This window comes from Diorhabda sublineata, chromosome 6, assembly GCF_026230105.1.
Source record: "Diorhabda sublineata isolate icDioSubl1.1 chromosome 6, icDioSubl1.1, whole genome shotgun sequence".
Lineage (NCBI taxonomy): Eukaryota > Metazoa > Arthropoda > Insecta > Coleoptera > Chrysomelidae > Diorhabda > Diorhabda sublineata.
In genome coordinates, this window is record NC_079479.1 from 278,327 (window position 1) to 305,052 (window position 26,726).

The 26,726-nt window shown below is 35.2% G+C and overlaps 3 protein-coding genes across 3 annotated transcripts in view; 1 reads left to right on the forward strand and 2 right to left on the reverse strand.

Annotated features, from left to right (window-relative positions):
- Positions 1-279: 279 nt before the first annotated feature.
- LOC130445550 (obg-like ATPase 1) overlaps positions 280-26,726 on the forward strand; it is a 50,226-nt gene continuing 23,779 nt past the window's right edge. The window contains exons 1-3 of the mRNA XM_056781249.1: positions 280-377; positions 1,164-1,345; positions 18,026-18,086. Coding sequence (XP_056637227.1) covers positions 1,165-1,345; positions 18,026-18,086 — 242 coding nt within the window. The 5' untranslated portion in view covers positions 280-377; position 1,164. The remainder of the gene's footprint in view (positions 378-1,163; positions 1,346-18,025; positions 18,087-26,726) is intronic.
- Positions 2,816-4,935, reverse strand: LOC130445551 (adenylate kinase 9-like). The gene is made up of 2 exons (XM_056781250.1): positions 3,373-4,935; positions 2,816-3,118 (listed from the first exon to the last, which is right to left on the reverse strand). Exon 1 carries the CDS (start codon positions 4,639-4,641, stop codon positions 3,523-3,525), a length of 1,119 nt encoding a protein of 372 aa, XP_056637228.1. The 5' UTR covers positions 4,642-4,935; the 3' UTR covers positions 2,816-3,118; positions 3,373-3,522.
- On the reverse strand, positions 7,480-8,389 carry LOC130445555 (adenylate kinase 9-like). The gene has a single exon (XM_056781255.1). The coding sequence runs from the start codon at positions 7,988-7,990 to the stop codon at positions 7,676-7,678; it is 315 nt and encodes a 104-aa protein (XP_056637233.1). The 5' UTR covers positions 7,991-8,389; the 3' UTR covers positions 7,480-7,675.

The following is a 26,726-nucleotide window of genomic DNA, read 5'->3' on the forward strand; positions in this document are numbered from 1 at the left end:
GTTCTTATAATTATTCATGTTTCTCATGATGTTGATCTATAATTTGATCGAAATATAACTGATCATTTGAACAACGTGCTTTCGATTCCAAAGTTTAATATTATCCTCTTGAATCGTGGTTTGATGTGGGATTGTTAGAAAAACTAAATAATCGTTTAAAAAAAAAGTTTATTCGGTAATATTATTATAATTTTCACAATATTTAATATAAAAATATGTGAAAGCTTTCAATAATTTTATGTTCCATGAATAGTAAGAGCTGTCATCAGTCACTTTACTGTCATTGTCAACCCGGTGGTAGTGTGTTAAGTGTTAGGTTAACGTTAATTCTTTATAAAAATAAATTATTTACATACTATTTAACATAAAAACAGAAGGTTAGTGCTTAAATTAATAATATTTAGTTTTATTTCATATCTTTTCGTATCTTTTAATACTTAGTTTAGTTCAAAATAAGAACGTAACGAAACCATAAGGTAATAAAGGTTAGAAAATATAGATTCACGATATTTAACTTTATCTTTTGAATTTTTGTTATTTAAATATTGTTAGTGTCTCGAATAAATATATTTAATAATATGTCTACATTTAAAGTTTAGGATAACTTTATAACAATGTATTTTTTCGAATATTTGAAATGTGACAGTTTCATTTACGAAAGAACTAAATTTGATATTATCGTACAATTTTTGATAAGAAATAAGTAACTTATCGATTAAATTATAAAATTATTATTCTGAATATATATATATATAGCCATAGGCAGTAGTATGTAAAATTATATTAATATCGAGAAGCAATTGATGGTAAATTCGAAATTGTAGGTTTCGCCCAGACTTCTAACTTATCATTAGGTGCTGTTTTAAAAATAACCAATGCCCCAAGAAAAAATCTTCACGTTACAATTTCAGTATCAGATTGAAAATTGCTATTTTGCAGAGAATTAAGTTGCAAAACATAATGTGTATGATTATATGAACGAAATGCTAAAATCTGAATATACCATCATATAAAATACACTTTTACTAGAATTTTTATTATTAACTAGGTTACTAGTTATATTTGTAACGAATCTCGCACTTTCTTATTACTATTTATATTATATATTGATATATTTATATACAGAATGATATCGAAATGTTGTATGGGGTTTTTCTTTATAGTATGCCTCCGAAGAAGGTTCAAGAACCTGAAAAGAAACCTCTGATAGGTAGAGTTGGTACTAATCTGAGGGTTGGTATAGTTGGAGTACCGAATGTTGGAAAATCCACGTTTTTTAACGTCCTTACAAAAAGTTCAGCTGCTGCCGAAAACTTTCCTTTCTGTACCATCGATCCAAATGAAAATAAGTATTTTCTTTTTTAATATTTCATTCATAAATAAACACGAAATTACAAATTTTTTCATGAAATTCACGATGTACCAAAGTTAAAATTGATTTTATTTTCGAATTTTACTTATGTGTTATATGAGAGACAAATCAGTTAATTAATAAGTAAAAGTATTTATCGATTAATTTTGAAAATTTATATGTTTTTGATAGTAATTTTTGCCAAAATATCACTTAAATAAAATCATGTGAAATGTAACTTTACTTACAATTATTTTCAACTTAACTTCATATATGGCGTTTTTCGGAACTCACTGAATCGAAATATCCCCATTTATTTTCATAATGAAATCTATTTCAAGTTATTCTGTTCACTAAAAGCACTTTAAACACAATTTTTTTTCAGTTAACAGGAATATAAACAAAACTTGAACTAAAATCACTTAAACACTAAAACACTAGACACAAATTATTTACTTAAAAATACAATTACCTCTAATTACCCCTAAATTTCATTAATTTTCAATTAAACCTTTAAATATCCCAATAAATATGATTGATTATTAAATAATTCCAAGTATGTTATCCAAAATGGCGGGCTGTCAAATCAGTTACTGTTTAAAAATAATATTGTTAAAATTCTTCTTTTTTATATAAAGATTCAATACAATTATTATTCAATTCATTAATAGATTTATAGCTTCTAACCTAACCTCACATTTGATATACCAACTCACCTAGTTATTTTTCTGATTACATATGATCCAAAAAAACGTATTTTGTAAACTGTTTTATAATATTGATAAATCCCACTTGAAAACTTTTTAATTTTGAGTATTAACTTCGTTTATAGGATATACGAGGTGCAATGAAAACTATTTTATTTACGAAATTCGCCTAACCAAACCTAACATTTGTTGTATCTATGTATTTATTTTCAGTTTATGTTTTATGTAATAAAATTGTATTGTCATATTATTAATTCTCCATATTTGACATGCATATTCATCCTTTTATTTTCCTATTTCCATAAAAATGTCTATTTATATATATACGAGGGTAATCTGAAAGTTATATTTCACTGTTTTATTTAAATTAGCATGGATTTCGTGATAGGTGTATGGTTACCTATAAACTAACCTCAAATTTAATATACACAATCATGTATTGGCTTTTTCTGTTCCTGTATAAAAGGAAAACAAAATATTTCTTGAGATATATAAACATATTGATATGTAAGAGTTATTACAATGAATAATTTTTACTTTTTGCACGTTTACTCCATTTATAGATATACGAGGTTACGAAAAAAGTTACAAAAAACTTTTTTAAATTTCGAGATACGTTTCAAAGATGACCTCAAACTTGATATAGTTCCATTATTTTTCAAGTGTTTACTTCATAATTTGAAATACGAGGTGAAATGAAAAGTTTTTCGTTTATAGATATACGAGGTGAATTAGAAATTTATATTTTACCGTTTTATTTATATTATCGTGAAATACGTGATGTTTCGGCGGTTTATTCTAATCTAACCTCAAATTATTTCATTAGTTTTATATCCTATACGAGGTTCGACGAAAAAGTACGTAAATTATTTTTGTATTTTCGTTTTCATATCTAGGATTTGATTAAATTATGTCCGTCAAGAAATATACTTGATATACGAGGTGAAATGAAAAGTTTTTCGTTTATAGATATACGAGGTGAATTAGAAATTTATATTTTACCGTTTTATTTATATTATCGTGAAATACGTGATGTTTCGGCGGTTTATTCTAATCTAACCTCAAATTATTTCATTAGTTTTATATCCTATACGAGGTTCGACGAAAAAGTACGTAAATTATTTTTGTATTTTCGTTTTAATATCTAGGATTTGATTAAATTATGTCCGTCAAGAAATATACTTGATATACGAGGTGAAATGAAAAGTTTTTCGTTTATAGATATACGAGGTGAATTAGAAATTTATATTTTATTTGTATTATCTTGAAATATCGTGAAATACGTGATGCTTTGGCGGTTTATTCTAATCTAACCTCAAATTATTTCATTAGTTTTTTATTTTATACGAGGTTCGACGAAAAGTGTTTGCTTTATACACGGTGAAATGAAAATTTTATCGTTTTTAATTGAATAAGGACTCAAAATAGTAAATAGATTTAATTTTATTATCTAAACCGTAAATTTTATAATATAGCGGATTTATCGCTGCAAGAAGACGACGCCGACGCGTCGTCGCTTTCCAACATTCGAAATTTCGGTAGAGGTTCTTGGTAATTTAGATAAGGATTGACGGTGTGTTTCATCTTATACAAATAATCCAACAACTTCTTCCTTCTAGCACGGAACAACGAATCCCCTTCCAAATACCTAATTTTGTATTCTTCCGAAATATATTTATCGTAAACTTTCAAATACAATCCTATACCGATAGCGGCCGACGTAGAAACGCTCAGACCCGGTACGACCGGTCTCCTCCTCGATATATATTTAACGGCGGTAATCAGGTCCTTGGCGACGTACTGCTCGAGCATTCCCAATACGGGAAGTTCGCCGTACTCCAAACTAGGATAATTCTCCGGCGGTTTGAATCTGATATCGAACGAATAATGCGTCGGTCTTTTCATGAATTCCTCCAAGCATTCTCGGCTATCGAACAAATAAGTTTTGTTATTGTAGCCGACCGCGTATTTCAACACCCCTTTCACTATAACGGTTTTGATTTTGTAACAAACCACGCAGGTGCCGTCTTCGAATAGATTCGGCGGGAATAACTTGAGGTGTAAACTCGTCGGTAAGTACAGAGGGAGCGCGTTAGCTCCGTACGGTGGTAAAAAAGCTTCGGGAGTTTTTAGAAACGTTTCCACGTGCTCGGGACATAACCAATAGTAGTATTGTCTCCATTGCACCAAACCGGTTCTATCGGGAACGTCGCCGCCGCTCGTAAGCATATTACTGAAGTGCAAACAACAAGGACAAAAAGTTTTGTACGAACTTTGCCTTTCCAAAAACTCCAGGGGAGTTACTTGCATGTTACATAACCTCAACGGCCAATCTTGGTGGCAGTGCGTGAAATAATGTTTGATTTCGAATAAAACCGACGTTATAACTTTGTTGGCTTGCGACCAAACCGACCAATTGCAAGTATCTATCGAAATTTTCGTCGTTACTTGGTATTCTCTATCGAACCATGGTTTGAACGTTTCCGTATTTTCCTTGTAACCTTTGTATAAATGATTAACGAAACGTATACTGTATCTGGGGAAACCTCTTCGTCCCTTATCGTTTCCTAAACATTCGAACATTTGTCGTTTCGTCGCTTGTAGATCGATCACTAATTGCGGTACTAAACCGACGTACGACAAATGTCTAACTTCAGAAATTGTATTCGGAAATCCGTCGAATATTATACCTGTGAACAAAAAAAAAATAACTGTTATTTTTAAACACGAGTTCCCATCTCTTTACATGTACAACTCGGTATAAAATACGGGGGTTGTCTTAAAAATAATGGATCAACGTGCAATCGACGAAAAAAAAATTAATTGTTATTTTTAAACGCGAGTTCCCATCTCTATACGCATACAATTCGTAACAAAATACGGGGGGTTGTCTTATAAGTGATGGATCAACGTGAAATCGACGAAAAAAAAAACAAAAAAAACTAATTGTTATTTTTAAACGCGAGTTCCCATCTCTATACGCATACAATTCGTAACAAAATACGGGGGGTTGTCTTATAAGTGATGGATCAACGTGCAATCGACGAAAAAAAAAACTAATTGTTATTTTTAAACGCGAGTTCCCATCTCTATACGCATACAATTCGTAACAAAATACGGGGGGTTGTCTTATAAGTGATGGATCAACGTGCAATCGACGAAAAAAAAAACTAATTGTTATTTTTAAACGCGAGTTCCCATCTCTATACGCATACAATTCGTAACAAAATACGGGGGGTTGTCTTATAAGTGATGGATCAACGTGAAATCGACGAAAAAAAAAACAAAAAAAACTAATTGTTATTTTTAAACGCGAGTTCCCATCTCTATACGCATACAATTCGTAACAAAATACGGGGGGTTGTCTTATAAGTAATGGATCAACGTGAAATCGACGAAAAAAAAACAAAAAAAACTAATTGTTATTTTTAAACGCGAGTTCCCATCTCTATACGCATACAATTCGTAACAAAATACGGGGGGTTGTCTTATAAGTAATGGATCAACGTGAAATCGACGAAAAAAAAACAAAAAAAACTAATTGTTATTTTTAAATGCGAGTTCCCATCTCTATACGCATACAATTCGTAACAAAATACGGGGGGTTGTCTTATAAGTGATGGATCAACGTGAAATCGACGAAAAAAAAAACAAAAAAAACTAATTGTTATTTTTAAACGCGAGTTCCCATCTCTATACGCATACAATTCGTAACAAAATACGGGGGGTTGTCTTATAAGTAATGGATCAACGTGAAATCGACGAAAAAAAAACAAAAAAAACTAATTGTTATTTTTAAACGCGAGTTCCCATCTCTATACGCATACAATTCGTAACAAAATACGGGGGGTTGTCTTATAAGTGATGGATCAACGTGAAATCGACGAAAAAAAAAACAAAAAAAACTAATTGTTATTTTTAAATGCGAGTTCCCATCTCTATACGCATACAATTCGTAACAAAATACGGGGGTTGTCTTATAAGTAATGGATCAACGTGAAATCGACGAAAAAAAAACAAAAAAAACTAATTGTTATTTTTAAACGCGAGTTCCCATCTCTATACGCATACAATTCGTAACAAAATACGGGGGGTTGTCTTATAAGTGATGGATCAACGTGAAATCGACGAAAAAAAAACAAAAAAAACTAATTGTTATTTTTAAACGCGAGTTCCCATCTCTATACGCATACAATTCGTAACAAAATACGGGGGGTTGTCTTATAAGTGATGGATCAACGTGAAATCGACGAAAAAAAAAACAAAAAAAACTAATTGTTATTTTTAAACGCGAGTTCCCATCTCTATACGCATACAATTCGTAACAAAATACGGGGGGTTGTCTTATAAGTGATGGATCAACGTGAAATCGACGAAAAAGAAACAAAAAAAAAATAACTGTTATTTTTAAATGCGAGTTCCCATCTCTATACGCATACAACTTGTAACAAAATACGGGGGTTGTCTTATAAGTAATGGATCAACGTGAAATCGACGAAAAAAAAAACAAAAAAAACTAATTGTTATTTTTAAACGCGAGTTCCCATCTCTATACGCATACAATTCGTAACAAAATACGGGGGTTGTCTTATAAGTAATGGATCAACGTGAAATCGACGAAAAAAAAACAAAAAAAACTAATTGTTATTTTTAAACGCGAGTTCCCATCTCTATACGCATACAATTCGTAACAAAATACGGGGGGTTGTCTTATAAGTGATGGATCAACGTGAAATCGACGAAAAAAAAACAAAAAAAACTAATTGTTATTTTTAAACGCGAGTTCCCATCTCTATACGCATACAATTCGTAACAAAATACGGGGGGTTGTCTTATAAGTGATGGATCAACGTGAAATCGACGAAAAAAAAAACAAAAAAAACTAATTGTTATTTTTAAACGCGAGTTCCCATCTCTATACGCATACAATTCGTAACAAAATACGGGGGGTTGTCTTATAAGTGATGGATCAACGTGAAATCGACGAAAAAGAAACAAAAAAAAAATAACTGTTATTTTTAAATGCGAGTTCCCATCTCTATACGCATACAACTTGTAACAAAATACGGGGGTTGTCTTATAAGTAATGGATCAACGTGAAATCGACGAAAAAAAAAACAAAAAAAACTAATTGTTATTTTTAAACGCGAGTTCCCATCTCTATACGCATACAATTCGTAACAAAATACGGGGGGTTGTCTTATAAGTGATGGATCAACGTGAAATCGACGAAAAAAAAAACAAAAAAAACTAATTGTTATTTTTAAATGCGAGTTCCCATCTCTATACGCATACAATTCGTAACAAAATACGGGGGTTGTCTTATAAGTAATGGATCAACGTGAAATCGACGAAAAAAAAACAAAAAAAACTAATTGTTATTTTTAAACGCGAGTTCCCATCTCTATACGCATACAATTCGTAACAAAATACGGGGGTTGTCTCATAAATAATGGATCAACGTGCAATTGACGAAAAAATATTTTTTTCGATTGATTTCGATTTTTTTTATAATCTAAACAGTTTCGACAAAAAATTGCGCGATAAAATCGATAAAAACGTGCGTTTATTACAAAAAAATGAAGTAGTCCGGATATCCACGAATGTAGCTTCGTAATTATCGTTTATTCGGTACCGAACAACTATTTTTTTGGAGTAAATGAAAACCGAAAATGTTTGAATTACCTTGAGTAACGCCCCATGGATCGATTGTGGCGGCTTCGACGCACCGTACCACCATTTCATCTGTGGGTTCCCAGCCTCTTCTCAATATGGTTTCCAAATTGGTAGCCAAATTCGATAAAGGTAAAATCGTTAGAACGAATCTTATCGCTTGTCCTCTAGATACGATTTTCATGCCGTATTCTCTTTGAATTCTTTTAGCCAATATAGTTTTTCCGCATTTGGGGGGACCCGATACGGCTATTCTCATCGGTATTAGGGGGAAATTGATGTTTTCCACGTCGATATATTTGAGAGGGTGTTTTTTGAATTTCTCTACGTTTGCTTTACCGACAATGAAGTAGATGTAGCTCCTAAATATTCGTTATCGTTAAATTTTCGTCTAAATATGAAAAATTGTGAAAAAAAACTTATTTTAAAACAGAAGAGGTCTAAAATTTAGACGGATAAACATATAAAATAGTGTGAAATTGGAAAAATTAGCTCCAAAGGATGTGATTTCTATCCGCTTTTTTTGTTTTCTTGATTTTTCTCGTCTCCGACGTTTTTTTGGTCTAAATCTTCTCCTTTTGCCTTCTGGTGTCTTCCGTACGGACTCGTTTCGAGAATTCGTCTTCGTCAATTCGTTCCAAGTGATTCAATCACTTCAATCTCGTCGTTTTAACATCCTAACCTAAAACTGTCTCTCCCCGGGTCTTATTTCACTTTCCTCCGACGTTTTCTTGGTCTAAATAATCTCCTTTTGCCTTCTGGTATCTTCCGTACGGACTCGTTTCGAGAATTCGTCTTCGTCAATTCGTTCCAAGTGATTCAATCACTTCAGTCTCGTCGTTTCAACATCCTAACCTAAAACTGTCTCTCCCCGGGTCTTATTTCACTTTCCTCCGACGTTTTCTTGGTCTAAATCTTCTCCTTTTGCCTTCTGGTATCTTCCGTACGGACTCGTTTCGAGAATTCGTCTTCGTCAATTCGTTCCAAGTGATTCAATCACTTCAATCTCGTCGTTTTAACATCCTAACCTAAAACTGTCTTTCCCCGGGTCTTATTTCACTTTCCTCCGACGTTTTCTTGGTCTAAATCTTCTCCTTTTGCCTTCTGGTATCTTCCGTACGGACTCGTTTCGAGAATTCGTCTTCGTCAATTCGTTCCAAGTGATTCAATCACTTCAATCTCGTCGTTTTAACATCCTAACCTAAAACTGTCTCTCCCCGGGTCTTATTTCACTTTCCTCCGACGTTTTCTTGGTCTAAATAATCTCCTTTTGCCTTCTGGTATCTTCCGTACGGACTCGTTTCGAGAATTCGTCTTCGTCAATTCGTTCCAAGTGATTCAATCACTTCAATCTCGTCGTTTCAACATCCTAACCTAAAACTGTCTCTCCCCGGGTCTTATTTCACTTTCCTCCGACGTTTTCTTGGTCTAAATCTTCTCCTTTTGCCTTCTGGTATCTTCCGTACGGACTCGTTTCGAGAATTCGTCTTCGTCAATTCGTTCCAAGTGATTCAATCACTTCAATCTCGTCGTTTTAACATCCTAACCTAAAACTGTCTTTCCCTGGGTCTTATTTCACTTTCCTCCGACGTTTTCTTGGTCTAAATCTTCTCCTTTTGCCTTCTGGTATCTTCCGTACGGACTCGTTTCGAGAATTCGTCTTCGTCAATTCGTTCCAAGTGATTCAATCACTTCAATCTCGTCGTTTCAACATCCTAACCTAAAACTGTCTCTCCCCGGGTCTTATTTCACTTTCCTCCGACGTTTTCTTGGTCTAAATCTTCTCCTTTTGCCTTCTGGTATCTTCCGTACGGACTCGTTTCGAGAATTCGTCTTCGTCAATTCGTTCCAAGTGATTCAATCACTTCAATCTCGTCGTTTTAACATCCTAACCTAAAATGGTCTTTCCCCGGGTCTTATTTCACTTTCCTCCGACGTTTTCTTGGTCTAAATCTTCTCCTTTTGCCTTCTGGTATCTTCCGTACGGACTCGTTTCGAGAATTCGTCTTCGTCAATTCGTTCCAAGTGATTCAATCACTTCAATCTCGTCGTTTTAACATCTTAACCTAAAACTGTCTTTCCCCGGGTCTTATTTCACTTTCCTCCGACGTTTTCTTGGTCTAAATCTTCTCCTTTTGCCTTCTGGTATCTTCCGTACGACTCGTTTCGAGAATTCGTCTTCGTCAATTCGTTCCAAGTGATTCAATCACTTCAATCTCGTCGTTTTAACATCCTAACCTAAAACTGTCTCTCCCCGGGTCTTATTTCACTTTCCTCCGACGTTTTCTTGGTCTAAATCTTCTCCTTTTGCCTTCTGGTATCTTCCGTACGGACTCGTTTCGAGAATTCGTCTTCGTCAATTCGTTCCAAGTGATTCAATCACTTCAATCTCGTCGTTTCAACATCCTAACCTAAAACTGTCTCTCCCCGGGTCTTATTTCACTTTCCTCCGACGTTTTCTTGGTCTAAATCTTCTCCTTTTGCCTTTTGGTATCTTCCGTACGGACTCGTTTCGAGAATTCGTCTTCGTCAATTCGTTCCAAGTGATTCAATCACTTTAATCTCGTCGTTTTTATAAACTAGTCGATTGGTGACTCATTAAAAAGTATGATTTGATCTTCTTTTTCATCTCCATTGAATCTACTTTCCTCCAAAAATTCTTTTTAGTATTTACCTCTCCCGAATTCCCAATTTCTGTATAGTTTTCGTACATTTCCATATCAATATCCTCCTAAAATCTTTTTATTTCTCGCCATTTATTATTCAATCTATAATTCCGTTAACGCTCCATTTTGTTTATCCATTTCTAAATCGTTTCTTGTCCAACTCCAATACCAACGTCTATTTCCATAGACTCTGTTTTATCATTATCGACATGTAGATCTATATCTCAAGTTGTAGTTTTGTGGTTTATTCAAGATTATTTGCTGTCAACGTCAAACGTCAAACGTTATTTATTCCAAATACTTGAGGTATTAGAATTTATTAGTATTAGGACGAGTTTCCCCATCGAATACGAGGGGTGTTTTAAGTATAATAACGCGTTAATTAATCGGGAATAACTTACCTGTGTATAATTGGAAAAACGTCGTCGTTCAATTCCGAATATCGATACATTAGGAAGGGATTTTGATTTTCGTGATACTGCACCGGGCAAATTTTTCCGAATTTACTCAGGAAATAATAACCGCAATTCAATAATCGATCGGCGACTTGTGCGGAAACGTCGTAACACCTTTCGAAAAACGATTGATTCCTAAATTTGATATATTCCGTGTGATAATAGAGGCTCCTTTCGTTTTTGGCGTAATCCTCCAAATATATCGGGAGATTCGTGAAAGGTATCAAATTATTATCGCAAATAAATTGCACGTCTTTCAAATAATCCATTTCTTGATCGACGTGTCGTTTTATTCGATCTTCGTACGACGATTGAATTTCCTCGAAATTTTCCGTCGGTTCGGGCGCGACGTCCGGCGATTCCGCGTCCAAAATCCTATTTATTTCGTCGATATCTTTTTGCTCGGCTATCGAATCGAAACTCACTTGAGACAAACTGGAATTTTCCGATTTCGATCTCCTTTTTTCGGCGTACCTCTCCTCCCTTTTGGCCTCTATCATTTCTCGAAATTTATTTTCCCTGCGTCGTTCGTAATCCCGCACAATTCCTTTATTCGTTTCTTCCCACAACGATTTTTTTTCTTCGACCGTTTGCCGCCATTCCTCCAATCGGTCCCGCAACAACTTATTCTTAACCAGATCCGCATCGCACGACAATCTGATTATCACGTCCGGTATCAATTTATATTCGATCATGATGTTTATATCGGCGGTTCGTTTCGGAAAATCGTCTATGACGAAACCCAATTCTTTGATGGGATATTCGAACCAAAGTTTCAAAATGTTGGTACGGTAAAAATCGATCGGTAAAACTCCGTTTCCCGTTAAATAATCCCGCAGAATTTCGTCGGTGTTTATATTCATTTTTAATTCCTCCAAAGTTTCGTCGGTGTTTATATTGAAATAATTTTTTAATAAATTTTCGTAACTTACGTAAAAAATACCGTAATTGAAGGATAGAGCTCGCGATAAATCGGTTTTGCCTACACCCGATACGCCTATTATACAAATTCTGGGGGGCGGTAATTCTTTAGGCGGTTTATCCGTTATATATCGTCGAGGATTCAATAGGAATTTATTCATATCTTGTTCGGTGCTTAAATAATAAATCCGATCGTCGAATTTGACCGATAAATCTCGTTTACCTTTCCAAATTACCCAATTTTCGCGATAAGTTACCGGACAATAATGTAAAGTGTCGCCGTATCGGCGATTCGATTCGATCAAATCGTCCGATATTAAATCTTCGATTAAATTATCATCTTTATTATTATTATTATTATGATATAAAGTTATTTCTTCGGCTCTATCTTCGTCGGTATATAAATCGGCTTTAACTCTATATTCGTCTTCTATTAATCTAATCGATTCCGTTAATAATTCCGTTAAATTTTTATCGGTTATTCGTAATTCTAAAATCGGTTTATTTATCGTTTTGAAATAATCTTCGATTTCCGTTAATTTAATATCGTATTTTAACAATTCTTCGTGGTAATTTTCTTCTCTTATCAGATCCCCCGCCGCCGCCGCCGCCGCCGCCGCCGCCGCCGTCGCGGTACCTCCCAATCGGGGATCGTCGAATATTTCCGATAAAATACTTTTTCCCAATTTGTATTTGTACGAATCGGTCGAGGTAATTCGCGACGGGGATCTCCAAGCCGCGTCTATTTTACCCAAACTCATGAAAAACTCTCGGTAATTGGTAAATATATTGGCGCCTCGAATTTTGTATCTGTTTCTCAAAAATTCGTAATCTCCGGTGTCTTTTAATACGAAAATATCGTCGGCCATGTAATCGGGGTATAAATTTTTTAAAATATCCACGTCGGTCAACATGCCGTCGATTATCCAACCGCCTCGGTTGTTGTTGTTGCCTCGTTCCAAATATTTTTCTTCGATATCTTTAATCGCTTTTATAATTATATCGACTATATTTTCGGTATTTACGGTTTCTTGTACGTAAACGGCTTTCGATAGAGCGTCGTTTACGTATTGTACGACGAATTCGTCGTAGACGGTCGCCGGTTTCGCTACGATTTTCCTTTTTAAATAATCCGGTATGGCGGTTATCATTTTTTGTCGATCCTGCACGAATTGTTGGATACTTTCGAAACTACCTTCCGGTATATTCGATTGTATCAATTGATCTTTGATTTTTTTAATGGCTACGGTAGTTTCGGTTTCTATTTCGGCTATATCGTATTTGACCATAGCCATCGGGAACGAAGTTAATTCCAATTTGGCCGTTTCGGATTCGTTTTGCATTTCGATTATCAAATTACCGTACAATTCAACTAGGGATTTAACGTTATTCACCCATTCTTTTATATCGTTTATCCGTTTTTCTTCGGCCTCTTCGGCTTCTTTGCGTCTCGTTTCGTTCAACAATTCCAAGGCTTCGGTTAGCGCGGCCTGTTTGATTTTTTCTTTGAATTCTTGTTCGCGCTGTTCTATGAAATCGTCCACCATCGAAACGGTGGATAAAACGGCGCCGTTCAATAAATAACTCAAACAATTCGCTATCGAAGTTTTGCCCGAACATTTCGGACCGAATATGAATATTTTGCAAGTCGGTTTCGGGTAAGGATCTAGTAGATAATTTCGGGGGTTTCGATAGAATTTGTAAAAAGCTTGTTGGTCCGATAAAAAAAATAATTTATCCATAAATTGTACGCAATATTGTTTATTACCTTCTTTGATTATACCGTTTCTGAGCGCTACGGGACATTTGGCGCCCCAATCGGATAAATTCCATCGGAAATTAATACCGGGCGTGGAGATTTTTCGGTATTTTTTGAAAAATTCCTCGAACGTCATTTCGTCTACTACGTAATTTGTCGTAGTCGTCGGACTGTCTTCTCCGGTTGTCGTCGGTATTACGATTCGTTGCGGTATTACGACTTTTTGTAATGGTAGACAATTCAATTTGGCTTTTAGTACGTGAAACATTCTTTTCGTACTAGTTCTACCGTCTAATTTGACGAAATAGTCCGGATCGTGAGTCATGATGCGGCGTTCGATGAAATTCCTCGCCGTGTAATGGTATGAATCCAATTGGGATTCGACGTTTACGGGGAAATTTTTCGGTAAATGGACGAGATGTTTGAAATTCGTCATTTCGTTATCGGTGACGAGATCGTCGTGTATAAAAGTTTCGTAATAATCCGCCGGTAATAATTCTTCGGTATTATTTTTTTTAGCGAAATAATCGAAAATCGCTTTATTGGATTTCTCGTGTAATAAATTGACGTCCAATTTCGAATATATATCGAATTTTTCGTTGGCCCTTTTGTTAATAACGTCTTTGGCGTTACATATCAGATAGATTATTAAAAAGGGCGGTTTGAAAAGGTTGAAAAGAAAATTTAATTGTTCCTCGTAATCGGTACTTATTTCCGGCGGTTGACAAACGTCGTAATTTTCTCCGACGTCGATCGACGGCGTTTCCGCGATTATCGGTAACGGCGGCGTTTGTTGTCGTATTAAACCGCCGCCTTCGCCTTCGCCTTCGCCTTCGATGATAATTTCGCCGCCGCCGCCTTCTCCTCGTACGCTTTTGCTGGCAGTTTCCGATAATCGGGGTCTACTAGGAGGCGGTACGCCCAATTCGAACGTACTATCGATAATTTCGTCGAAAATTTCTTTGGCGGTAAAAACGGCCGATTCCGAAGACGTCGGATCTTCTTTGTACATGGAATTCGGTATAACCGGTAAACCGCATACGACGAAACCTCGATGTTTGGCCGATTCGGAATTGACGCGTTTTTCCACTAACCTCAAAATGACGTCGATTCCGATCGATCTGCCGCATCTCAAATTGAATTCTATGCATTGTCCGGCCCTGCTTTCGCTTCCAATTTCCTGTTCCAAAAGTAATCCTGGTTCTATGTAAACGCATTGCCAATAATCGGCGAGTCGTTTTCCCAAATTTTCCTCGCCGATACCGGGTTTTCCCAATATTATAAAAGACGCCGGATTCGATTCCAGATATTTCTGTTGGGCGTTTTTCGTCGAATAAATCGGTTCTTTAAATTCGCCGCTATCCGCGGCGTAAAAACTATTCAAAGATACGTACGAAGGTTTGTCGCCCAATAAATGATTCACCCTTTCCAAGGGATCGACGTCCTCGGCGAAGGGGTAGTAGGAATTGGCGTGCGGATACCATTCCACCGGTACCGGCGAATTGTATTCTTCTTTTATATCGTATTTTATGCCCGTCGTGAATTGGAGGTAATTCTGTTTTATGATGACGCATTGATCCGCCACGAAATGTTCGAGAAAATCGTTTTTTTCTCGTAGATAAAAATCTTTTCTCGGCGATTTGCAATGACACGCCATTTTGCCGTCAAAACGTCAACTGTCAAATCATTATTAGATAACTCGAATCGTAACGAAACGAAATAAAAATTTTATCGTAAATTACGAAATTTTTATTATTTATACTCGATTTTAACTTTTTTACATGTTTTACATAATAAAATTTGTGTCTAAAATGAATTTTTCTGTTTAAAAATCGTTTTTTTCTCGGCGATTCGCAATGACACGCCATATTGCCGTCAAAACGTCAACTGTCAAATCATTATTAGTACGCGGATCGTAACGAAACAAATAAAAAACGACGCAAATAAAAATTTTATCGTAAATTACGAAATTTTTTGTACTTATACTTGATTTTAACTTTTTTACATGTTTTACATAATAAAATTTGTGCCTAAAATGAATTTTTCTGTTTAAAAATCGTTTTTTTCTCGGCGATTCGCAATGACACGTCATATTGCCGTCAAAACGTCAACTGTCAAATCATTATTAGTACGCGGATCGTAACGAAACAAATAAAAAACGACGCAAATCAAAATTTTATCGTAAATTACGAAATTTTTATTATTTATACTCGATTTTAACTTTTTTACATGTTTTACATAATAAAATTTGTGTCTAAAATGAATTTTTCTGTTTAAAAATCGTTTTTTTTCTCGGCGATTCGCAATGACACGCCATATTGCCGTCAAAGTGTCAACTGTCAAATCATTATTAGTACGCGGATCGTAACGAAACAAATAAAAAACGACGCAAATCAAAATTTTATCGTAAATTACGAAATTTTTATTATTTATACTTGATTTTAACTTTTTTACATGTTTTACATAATAAAATTTGTGTCTAAAATGAATTTTTCTGTTTAAAAATCGTTTTTTTCTCGGCGATTCGCAATGACACGCCATATTGCCGTCAAAGTGTCAACTGTCAAATCATTATTAGTACGCGGATCGTAACGAAACAAATAAAAAACGACGCAAATCAAAATTTTATCGTAAATTACGAAATTTTTATTATTTATACTCGATTTTAACTTTTTTACATGTTTTACATAATAAAATTTATGTCTAAAATGAATTTTTCTGTTTAAAAATCGTTTTTTTCTCGGCGATTCGCAATGACACTCTCATATTGCCGTCAAAACGTCAACTGTCAAATCATTATTAGATACTCGAATCGTAACGAAACAAATAAAAAACGACGCAAATCAAAATTTTATCGTAAATTACGAAATTTTTATTATTTATACTCGATTTTAACTTTTTTACATGTTTTACATAATAAAATTTGTGTCTAAAATGAATTTTTCTGTTTAAAAATAGTTTTTTTCTCGGCGATTCGCAATGACACGCCATATTGCCGTCAAAACGTCAACTGTCAAATCATTATTAGTACGCGGATCGTAACGAAACAAATAAAAAACGACGCAAATAAAAATTTTATCGTAAATTACAAAATTTTTATTATTTATACTCGATTTTGACTTTTTTACATGTTTTACATAATAAAATTTGTGTCTAAAATGAATTTTCCTGTTTAAAAATCGTTTTTTTCTTGGCGATTCCCAATGACACGCCATATTGCCGTCAAAACGTCAACTGTCAAATCATTATTAGATACTCGAATCGTAACGAAACAAATAAAAAACGACGCAAATCAAAATAAAAAAATAATATAATTTGTGTCTAAAATTAATTTTTCTGTTAAAAATCTTTCTTCTCGAATGGAATTTTGAGGTTAAGTAACAAGAAAAAACCGCCAAGAACTAGATTTAGTGAGTAATCAACCAATTTCATAATGGAATTCAATTCTACGGCCGTACGGGTGTTTTTAATGAATTTTTTCGATTATGTAACCGATTATCACAGTTTTTTTCGTCGTTTGAATTAATTTACGTACAATTTAAGTCGAAAAACTGTTCAAAATCGCATCTGAACGTGCCGAAAACGCATTTGGAAACAAATTTCGTGTTCTAAAATATGATTTTTTCGTAAATAAGGATTTTTTTGGTATTTCCGACGAGTTTTTTTTCGAAATAATACATTTTAAAAATGGTACAAACCAATAATAATTAAAAACACTTCCATAGAAAAAAACTCGAGTTTTACGCTTTTTAAATATATAAAATTGAATAATAAACTAATTTTCGTATTAATAACGAAATTTTAAAAGTTAATTTCCACAATATCGAGACTTTTGATGATTTTGAAGTTGGTTTATATTAATACGGAAGAATAATTTGATTACGTCGTTGAACCGCGTCATAGGCGCTTGTCCGGTAAATAAAATCATGTTATTTAAGATTATTAAACATTTTAATAAACTTGGAAACGAAATAAGTTTAAAAAATTGATGATAAATAATTGAATTTGCAATATAATCGGACTAGTGTCATTTTTATTGCTTCAATTCGCAATTTCGGAAAAAAAAATGATTTACCAATTAGTTTCTTTTGCTCGAGGTTAATAGAGGCGGAAAAATCCGGTGATTAAACGCGAATTTTCAGTATTTTCAGTCGACCCAACCGGACATAACATATCGAACCTCCCTCGTAATCACGCTCCAACGGGAAACTATCGCATTCCACGAAATAGGGAAAAATCTCGTACGGGATCTTCCTCGTAATATAAAACTCCTCGAATCTAATAGATTTTGATTTTTAAACGCTTCATTTAGTATACCGGGTGATGCGAAAAATCCTTCGGGATATCGCGATATTTTTCAAAATGTATATGCGAGAAAAGTATGTTCCAGGTGGGTATTTGCTACCGAAAACTTCTTAGTGGAAAAAATCTTGGCGGAATTTTCCTAAAACGTGTTTTGGAGGAAAAATTTTCATGTGGATTTGTTTCAGCACGTCGCGTACCGGTGCCCGACGAAAGATTCGACTATTTATGCGAATACTTCAAGCCTCTAAGGTAAATAAATTTTCTATTGGGTAAATTGTTATTTTCCGTGTACAAAACGAGCGGTTATTAACGAAATTGCCACCTTTTACGTTTCGAAAATTTAATTTTTCTCGACTTTTGTTAAACGTTCGCGATTTGATGGAATAGAAATTGGTGATATCGAAAGCGATTCGTGAGACGCCAAAGGTGAGATTAAACATCGTACCCGATAATTTAAAAGAAGAAGAAGAAAGAAAAAAAAAACGTTCGATTCGCTAAGTGGAAATATATCGCAAGGTGTCATTTTAAAAAATAGGAAAAATATCGATTGATTATTAGTGTATTATACAAGATACGAAATATCGTGTCGTGGGCGATTCGATGTGGTTAATTTGAGAAAGAAAAAACTCGACGGTAATAGACGGATTTAGTGCACGACGAAAATCGATGAATGTTAGGTTAGGTCGTCGGTAAATTAAAATGGCGACGTGTCTTCCGCCAGAAAATGGATGCTATTGTTGGAATTTTAACTTAACGGGGTGCGTTTGTACTAGAAATGTGTCTGGTTGGAAAACAACCGCCGAAAACGGCTCAAATTTTCGGAAAAAACGACAAAATACACGCGTAAAAAGTTTTTTCGTACTTTTTGGGGGAATTTTAACTAAAAGCGATGCGGTAAGACCCAAAATCGGACTTGTGGTTAAACCCTAACCAGAAACGACTCAAATTTTTGGAAAATCCGACAAAATACACGCGAAAAAGACTCAAATTTTCGGAAAAAACGACAAAATACACGCCTAAAAGTTTTTTCGTACTTTTTGGGGGGATTTTAACTAAAAGCGGTGCAGTAAGACCAAAAATCGGGTTTGTGGGAAAATCCTAACCAGAAATGACTCAAATTTTCCGAAAAGCGGTCCAGTAAGACCCAAAATCGGACTTGTGGTTAAACCCTAACCAGAAACGACTCAAATTTTCCGAAAATCCGACAAAATACACGCGAAAAAGACTCAAATTTTCGGAAAAAACGACAAAATACACGCCTAAAAAGTTTTTTCGTACTTTTTGGGGGGATTTTAACTAAAAGCGGTGCAGTAAGACCAAAAATCGGGTTTGTGGGAAAATCCTAGCCAGAAACGATTCAAATTTTTGGAAAATCCGACAAAATACACGCGAAAAAGACTCAAATTTTCGGAAAAAACGACAAAATACACGCGTAAAAGTTTTTTCGTACTTTTTGGGGGGATTTTAACTAAAAGCGGTGCAGTAAGACCCAAAATCGGACTTGTGGTTAAACCCTAACCAGAAACGACTCAAATTTTTGGAAAATCCGACAAAATACACGCGAAAAAGACTCAAATTTTCGGAAAAAACGACAAAATACACGCCTAAAAAGTTTTTTCGTACTTTTTGGGGAATTTTAACTAAAAGCGGTGCAGTAAGACTAAAAATCGGGTTTGTGGGAAAATCCTAGCCAGAAACGATTCAAATTTTTGGAAAATCCGACAAAATACACGCGAAAAAGACTCAAATTTTCGGAAAAAACGACAAAATACACGCCTAAAAAGTTTTTTCGTACTTTTTGGGGGGATTTTAACTAAAAGCGGTGCAGTAATACTAAAAATCGGGTTTGTGGGAAAATCCTAGCCAGAAACGATTCAAATTTTTGGAAAATCCGACAAAATACACGCGAAAAAGACTCAAATTTTCGGAAAAAACGACAAAATACACGCGTAAAAGTTTTTTCGTACTTTTTGGGGGGATTTTAACTAAAAGCGGTGCAGTAAGACCAAAAATCGGGTTTGTGGGAAAATCCTAGCCAGAAACGATTCAAATTTTTGGAAAATCCGACAAAATACACGCGAAAAAGACTCAAATTTTCGGAAAAAACGACAAAATACACGCGTAAAAGTTTTTTCGTACTTTTTGGGGGGATTTTAACTAAAAGCGGTGCAGTAAGACCAAAAATCGGGTTTGTGGGAAAATCCTAGCCAGAAACGATTCAAATTTTTGGAAAATCCGACAAAATACACGCGAAAAAGACTCAAATTTTCGGAAAAAACGACAAAATACACGCGTAAAAGTTTTTTCGTACTTTTTGGGGGGATTTTAACTAAAAGCGGTGCAGTAAGACCAAAAATCGGGTTTGTGGGAAAATCCTAGCCAGAAACGATTCAAATTTTTGGAAAATCCGACAAAATACACGCGAAAAAGACTCAAATTTTCGGAAAAAACGACAAAATACACGCGTAAAAGTTTTTTCGTACTTTTTGGGGGGATTTTAACTAAAAGCGGTGCAGTAAGACCAAAAATCGGGTTTGTGGGAAAATCCTAGCCAGAAACGATTCAAATTTTTGGAAAATCCGACAAAATACACGCGAAAAAGACTCAAATTTTCGGAAAAAACGACAAAATACACGCGTAAAAGTTTTTTCGTACTTTTTGGGAGGATTTTAACTAAAAGCGGTGCAGTAAGACCCAAAATCGGACTTGTGGTTAAACCCTAACCAGAAACGACTCAAATTTTCCGAAAATCCGACAAAATACACGCGAAAAAGACTCAAATTTTCGGAAAAACGACAAAATACACGCGTAAAAGTTTTTTCGTACTTTTTGGGGGGATTTTAACTAAAAGCGGTGCAGTAAGACCAAAAATCGGGTTTGTGGGAAAATCCTAGCCAGAAACGATTCAAATTTTTGGAAAATCCGACAAAATACACGCGAAAAAGACTCAAATTTTCGGAAAAAACGACAAAATACACGCGTAAAAGTTTTTTCGTACTTTTTGGGGGGATTTTAACTAAAAGCGGTGCAGTAAGACCCAAAATCGGACTTGTGGTTAAACCCTAACCAGAAACGACTCAAATTTTTGGAAAATCCGACAAAATACACGCGAAAAAGACTCAAATTTTCGGAAAAAACGACAAAATACACGCCTAAAAAGTTTTTTCGTACTTTTTGGGGGAATTTTAACTAAAAGCGGTGCAGTAAGACTAAAAATCGGGTTTGTGGGAAAATCCTAGCCAGAAACGATTCAAATTTTTGGAAAATCCGACAAAATACACGCGAAAAAGACTCAAATTTTCGGAAAAACCTACAAAATACACGCCTAAAAAGTTTTTTCGTACTTTTTGGGGGGATTTTAACTAAAAGCGGTGCAGTAATACTAAAAATCGGGTTTGTGGGAAAATCCTAGCCAGAAACGATTCAAATTTTTGGAAAATCCGACAAAATACACGCGAAAAAGACTCAAATTTTCGGAAAAAAACGACAAAATACACGCGTAAAAGTTTTTTCGTACTTTTTGGGGGGATTTTAACTAAAAGCGGTGCAGTAAGACCAAAAATCGGGTTTGTGGGAAAATCCTAGCCAGAAACGATTCAAATTTTTGGAAAATCCGACAAAATACACGCGAAAAAGACTCAAATTTTCGGAAAAAACGACAAAATACACGCGTAAAAGTTTTTTCGTACTTTTTGGGAGGATTTTAACTAAAAGCGGTGCAGTAAGACCCAAAATCGGACTTGTGGTTAAACCCTAACCAGAAACGACTCAAATTTTCCGAAAATCCGACAAAATACACGCGAAAAAGACTCAAATTTTCGGAAAAAACGACAAAATACACGCCTAAAAAGTTTTTTCGTACTTTTTGGGGGGATTTTAACTAAAAGCGGTGCAGTAATACTAAAAATCGGGTTTGTGGGAAAATCCTAGCCAGAAACGATTCAAATTTTTGGAAAATCCGACAAAATACACGCGAAAAAGACTCAAATTTTCGGAAAAAACGACAAAATACACGCGTAAAAGTTTTTTCGTACTTTTTGGGGGGATTTTAACTAAAAGCGGTGCGGTAAGAGCCAAAATCGGACTTGTGGTTAAACCCTAACCAGAAACGACTCAAATTTTCCGAAAATCCGACAAAATACACGCGAAAAAGACTCAAATTTTCGGAAAAAACGACAAAATACACGCCTAAAAAGTTTTTTCGTACTTTTTGGGGGAATTTTAACTAAAAGCGGTGCAGTAAGACTAAAAATCGGGTTTGTGGGAAAATCCTAGCCAGAAACGATTCAAATTTTTGGAAAATCCGACAAAATACACGCGAAAAAGACTCAAATTTTCGGAAAAAACGACAAAATACACGCCTAAAAAGTTTTTTCGTACTTTTTGGGGGGATTTTAACTAAAAGCGGTGCAGTAATACTAAAAATCGGGTTTGTGGGAAAATCCTAGCCAGAAACGATTCAAATTTTTGGAAAATCCGACAAAATACACGCGAAAAAGACTCAAATTTTCGGAAAAAACGACAAAATACACGCGTAAAAGTTTTTTCGTACTTTTTGGGGGGATTTTAACTAAAAGCGGTGCAGTAAGACCAAAAATCGGGTTTGTGGGAAAATCCTAGCCAGAAACGATTCAAATTTTTGGAAAATCCGACAAAATACACGCGAAAAAGACTCAAATTTTCGGAAAAAACGACAAAATACACGCGTAAAAGTTTTTTCGTACTTTTTGGGAGGATTTTAACTAAAAGCGGTGCAGTAAGACCCAAAATCGGACTTGTGGTTAAACCCTAACCAGAAACGACTCAAATTTTCCGAAAATCCGACAAAATACACGCGAAAAAGACTCAAATTTTCGGAAAAAACGACAAAATACACGCGTAAAAGTTTTTTCGTACTTTTTGGGGGGATTTTAACTAAAAGCGGTGCAGTAAGACCAAAAATCGGGTTTGTGGGAAAATCCTAGCCAGAAACGATTCAAATTTTTGGAAAATCCGACAAAATACACGCGAAAAAGACTCAAATTTTCGGAAAAAACGACAAAATACACGCGTAAAAGTTTTTTCGTACTTTTTGGGGGGATTTTAACTAAAAGCGGTGCGGTAAGAGCCAAAATCGGACTTGTGGTTAAACCCTAACCAGAAACGACTCAAATTTTCCGAAAATCCGACAAAATACACGCGAAAAAGACTCAAATTTTCGGAAAAAAACGACAAAATACACGCCTAAAAAGTTTTTTCGTACTTTTTGGGGGAATTTTAACTAAAAGCGGTGCAGTAAGACTAAAAATCGGGTTTGTGGGAAAATCCTAGCCAGAAACGATTCAAATTTTTGGAAAATCCGACAAAATACACGCGAAAAAGACTCAAATTTTCGGAAAAAAACGACAAAATACACGCGTAAAAGTTTTTTCGTACTTTTTGGGAGGATTTTAACTAAAAGCGGTGCAGTAAGACCCAAAATCGGACTTGTGGTTAAACCCTAACCAGAAACGACTCAAATTTTCCGAAAATCCGACAAAATACACGCGAAAAAGACTCAAATTTTCGGAAAAAACGACAAAATACACGCGTAAAAGTTTTTTCGTACTTTTTGGGGGGATTTTAACTAAAAGCGGTGCAGTAAGACCAAAAATCGGGTTTGTGGGAAAATCCTAGCCAGAAACGATTCAAATTTTTGGAAAATCCGACAAAATACACGCGAAAAAGACTCAAATTTTCGGAAAAAACGACAAAATACACGCGTAAAAGTTTTTTCGTACTTTTTGGGGGGATTTTAACTAAAAGCGGTGCGGTAAGAGCCAAAATCGGACTTGTGGTTAAACCCTAACCAGAAACGACTCAAATTTTCCGAAAATCCGACAAAATACACGCGAAAAAGACTCAAATTTTCGGAAAAAACGACAAAATACACGCGTAAAAGTTTTTTCGTACTTTTTGGGGGGATTTTAACTAAAAGCGGTGCGGTAAGAGCCAAAATCGGACTTGTGGTTAAACCCTAACCAGAAACGACTCAAATTTTCCGAAAATCCGACAAAATACACGCGAAAAAGACTCAAATTTTCGGAAAAAACGACAAAATACACGCGTAAAAGTTTTCGAATTATCGGGATTACTGTACAAAAATGAAAATAAGCAGCGAGTTTTTATCGTTTTTCGTTTTATTTGGGTTGGCAAAAGAGATATTTCGAATGGCTTCATGAAAAAAAAAGCTTTCGAATGAAAAGACTCTGAATTCTACTTTTGATTTTACATCAAGTATTTTCCAAACTTTCAGTCAGTTCTGGCGAAGGTTTTCCGACTCTTAGGCTCTTAGTTAAGGTCCCTCAAAAAATAAGAAATACGTTTTACGCGTGTACTTTGTCGTTTTTTTCCGAAAATTTGAGTCTTTTTCGCTTGTATCTTGTCGTTTTTTTTCAAAAATTTGAGTCGTTTTTGGCGAGGGTTTACCCACAAGTCCAATTTTAGGTCTTACTGCACCGCTTTTACCTAAGATCCCCACAAAAAACACCAAGAAAATTTGTCGATTTTTCGGTATAGATTTTCCGGGAATTCGAGTCGTTTCTGGACGAGATACATTTCTGGAAATTGATTTTCCAACAATAGTACGTCGTGGACAACGTGCGATTTTCATTTACAACCAAAACGAACAGACGGAAATACCTCTTGGTGGTGATGGTGTACCGAATCGACTATAAATGAAATACCATCACCATCGATGGACAAAACTATGGAAACTACGTTGAAAAAAAAATTGTTTCCTTCCCTTGTTGGACCAAGTACTTCTGGTACTTAAGGAAATGTTTTTTTTTTTTTTGGATAATCGCAACAAAATTTGACGATCGGACAGAAAAATAAATAACTCGGTGTCGTGTATCTTTTTTCTAAGATCCAAGCATAAAATTATTTTGGAACATCGTAAAAGCTCCGTATTATTAGTCCTGGATCCTCTATTATTTCATTAACAACATTTCCAAGTGAAAAATCATCACAATTTTACGACGAAACAACATTTTACGATTTCGTTAATATCGTCGTCGTTTTCTTCATCAGAAACATCCCTCCGACGTGGTTATTGGCGTTTCGGTTCGTATCATTCCGTGGATTTCGATTCGATCGTATCGAATTTCGTTTTCACATTTTATTTTTTCGATCGACGTATACGCGGTCACACAAAACTAACAATTAGGATCGATTCCATCAAATCGAAATCAATTTAGTTATAGACCAAATAGATATTTTTAACGGTAGTTAAAAATAGGAAGGTGTGTCTCTTATTTGTGTTCCCACGCGGCCGTAAGGCGCCGTCAAATTGGCAGCCCCTATTAGAGACACACACACACACACACACACCCGATCCTCATCATCTTCTTCTTTTTTTATAGGAATTAATTTGTGGAATACCATATAATTTCGAGTTAAATCGATTCTTTAACTAAATTGGAACATCGATTCGATGATATAACGATGGCATTCGCCACAATCTCCGATATGTAATTTCGTTAAAATTCAAATCAGACGCTTTACAACTCGAAACGTGGTATTTGTATGATGATTCATCGTTTCGTTCTCTATTTTTTTCTATATTTTTATTTGCGATTTCGATGCAGTTCTTCCAATTCGAATATTCCTATCCGTAGGATCTAAATCCGGTCTACGCGATGGTCGATACAGCGTGTTGTCTTGTTTACTTCGCGATTTTTGTTCCAAGACTTCTTTGGACTCTTCCTCTTCTATGGTTAGCGTTTTAACTTCAAAGTTAGTCGTCTTGAATCATCTTTTGATTATCTAATCACGTACAACCATTCCTAGTTTTTCTTTAAGGTCTTGGCGGGCTTGAATACCAGCTTGAACCAGATTTCTCCTTGTTTACTGCTCGAATCTTGTTCCAAGTCTTCTTTGGACTCTTCCTCTTCTATGGTTAGCGTTTTAACTTCAAAGTTAGTCGTCTTGAATCATCTTTTGATTATCTAATCACGTACAACCATTCCTAGTTTTTCTTTAAGGTCTTGGCGGGCTTGAATACCAGCTTGAACCAGATTTCTCCTTGTTTACTGCTCGAATCTTGTTCCAAGTCTTCTGTGGACTCGTCCTCTTCTATGGTTAGCCTTTTAACTTCAAAGTTAGTCGTCTTGAATCATCTTTTGATTATCTATTCACGCACAACCACTCTTAGTTTTTCTTTAAGGTCTTGGCGGGCTTGAATACCAGCTAGAACCAGATTTCTCCTTGTTTACTGCTCGAATCTTGTTCCAAGTCTTCTGTGGACTCGTCCTCTTCTATGGTTAGCGTTTTAACTTCAAAGTTAGTCGTCTTGAATCATCTTTTGATTATCTAATCACGTACAACCATTCCTAGTTTTTCTTTAAGGTCTTGGCGGGCTTGAATACCAGCTTGAACCAGATTTCTCCTTGTTTACTGCTCGAATCTTGTTCCAAGTCTTCTTTGGACTCTTCCTCTTCTATGGTTAGCGTTTTAACTTCAAAGTTAGTCGTCTTGAATCATCTTTTGATTATCTAATCACGTACAACCATTCCTAGTTTTTCTTTAAGGTCTTGGCGGGCTTGAATACCAGCTTGAACCAGATTTCTCCTTGTTTACTGCTCGAATCTTGTTCCAAGTCTTCTGTGGACTCGTCCTCTTCTATGGTTAGCCTTTTAACTTCAAAGTTAGTCGTCTTGAATCATCTTTTGATTATCTATTCACGCACAACCACTCTTAGTTTTTCTTTAAGGTCTTGGCGGGCTTGAATACCAGCTAGAACCAGATTTCTCCTTGTTTACTGCTCGAATCTTGTTCCAAGTCTTCTGTGGACTCGTCCTCTTCTATGGTTAGCCTTTTAACTTCAAAGTTAGTCGTCTTGAATCATCTTTTGATTATCTATTCACGCAC

Excerpts from the sequence above, each read along its gene's own strand:
- LOC130445551 (XM_056781250.1), bottom strand. The coding sequence starts at position 4,641 with ATGTTCGAATGTTTAGGAAACGATAAGGGACGAAGAGGTTTCCCCAGA.
- LOC130445555 (XM_056781255.1), bottom strand. The coding sequence starts at position 7,990 with ATGAGAATAGCCGTATCGGGTCCCCCCAAATGCGGAAAAACTATATTG.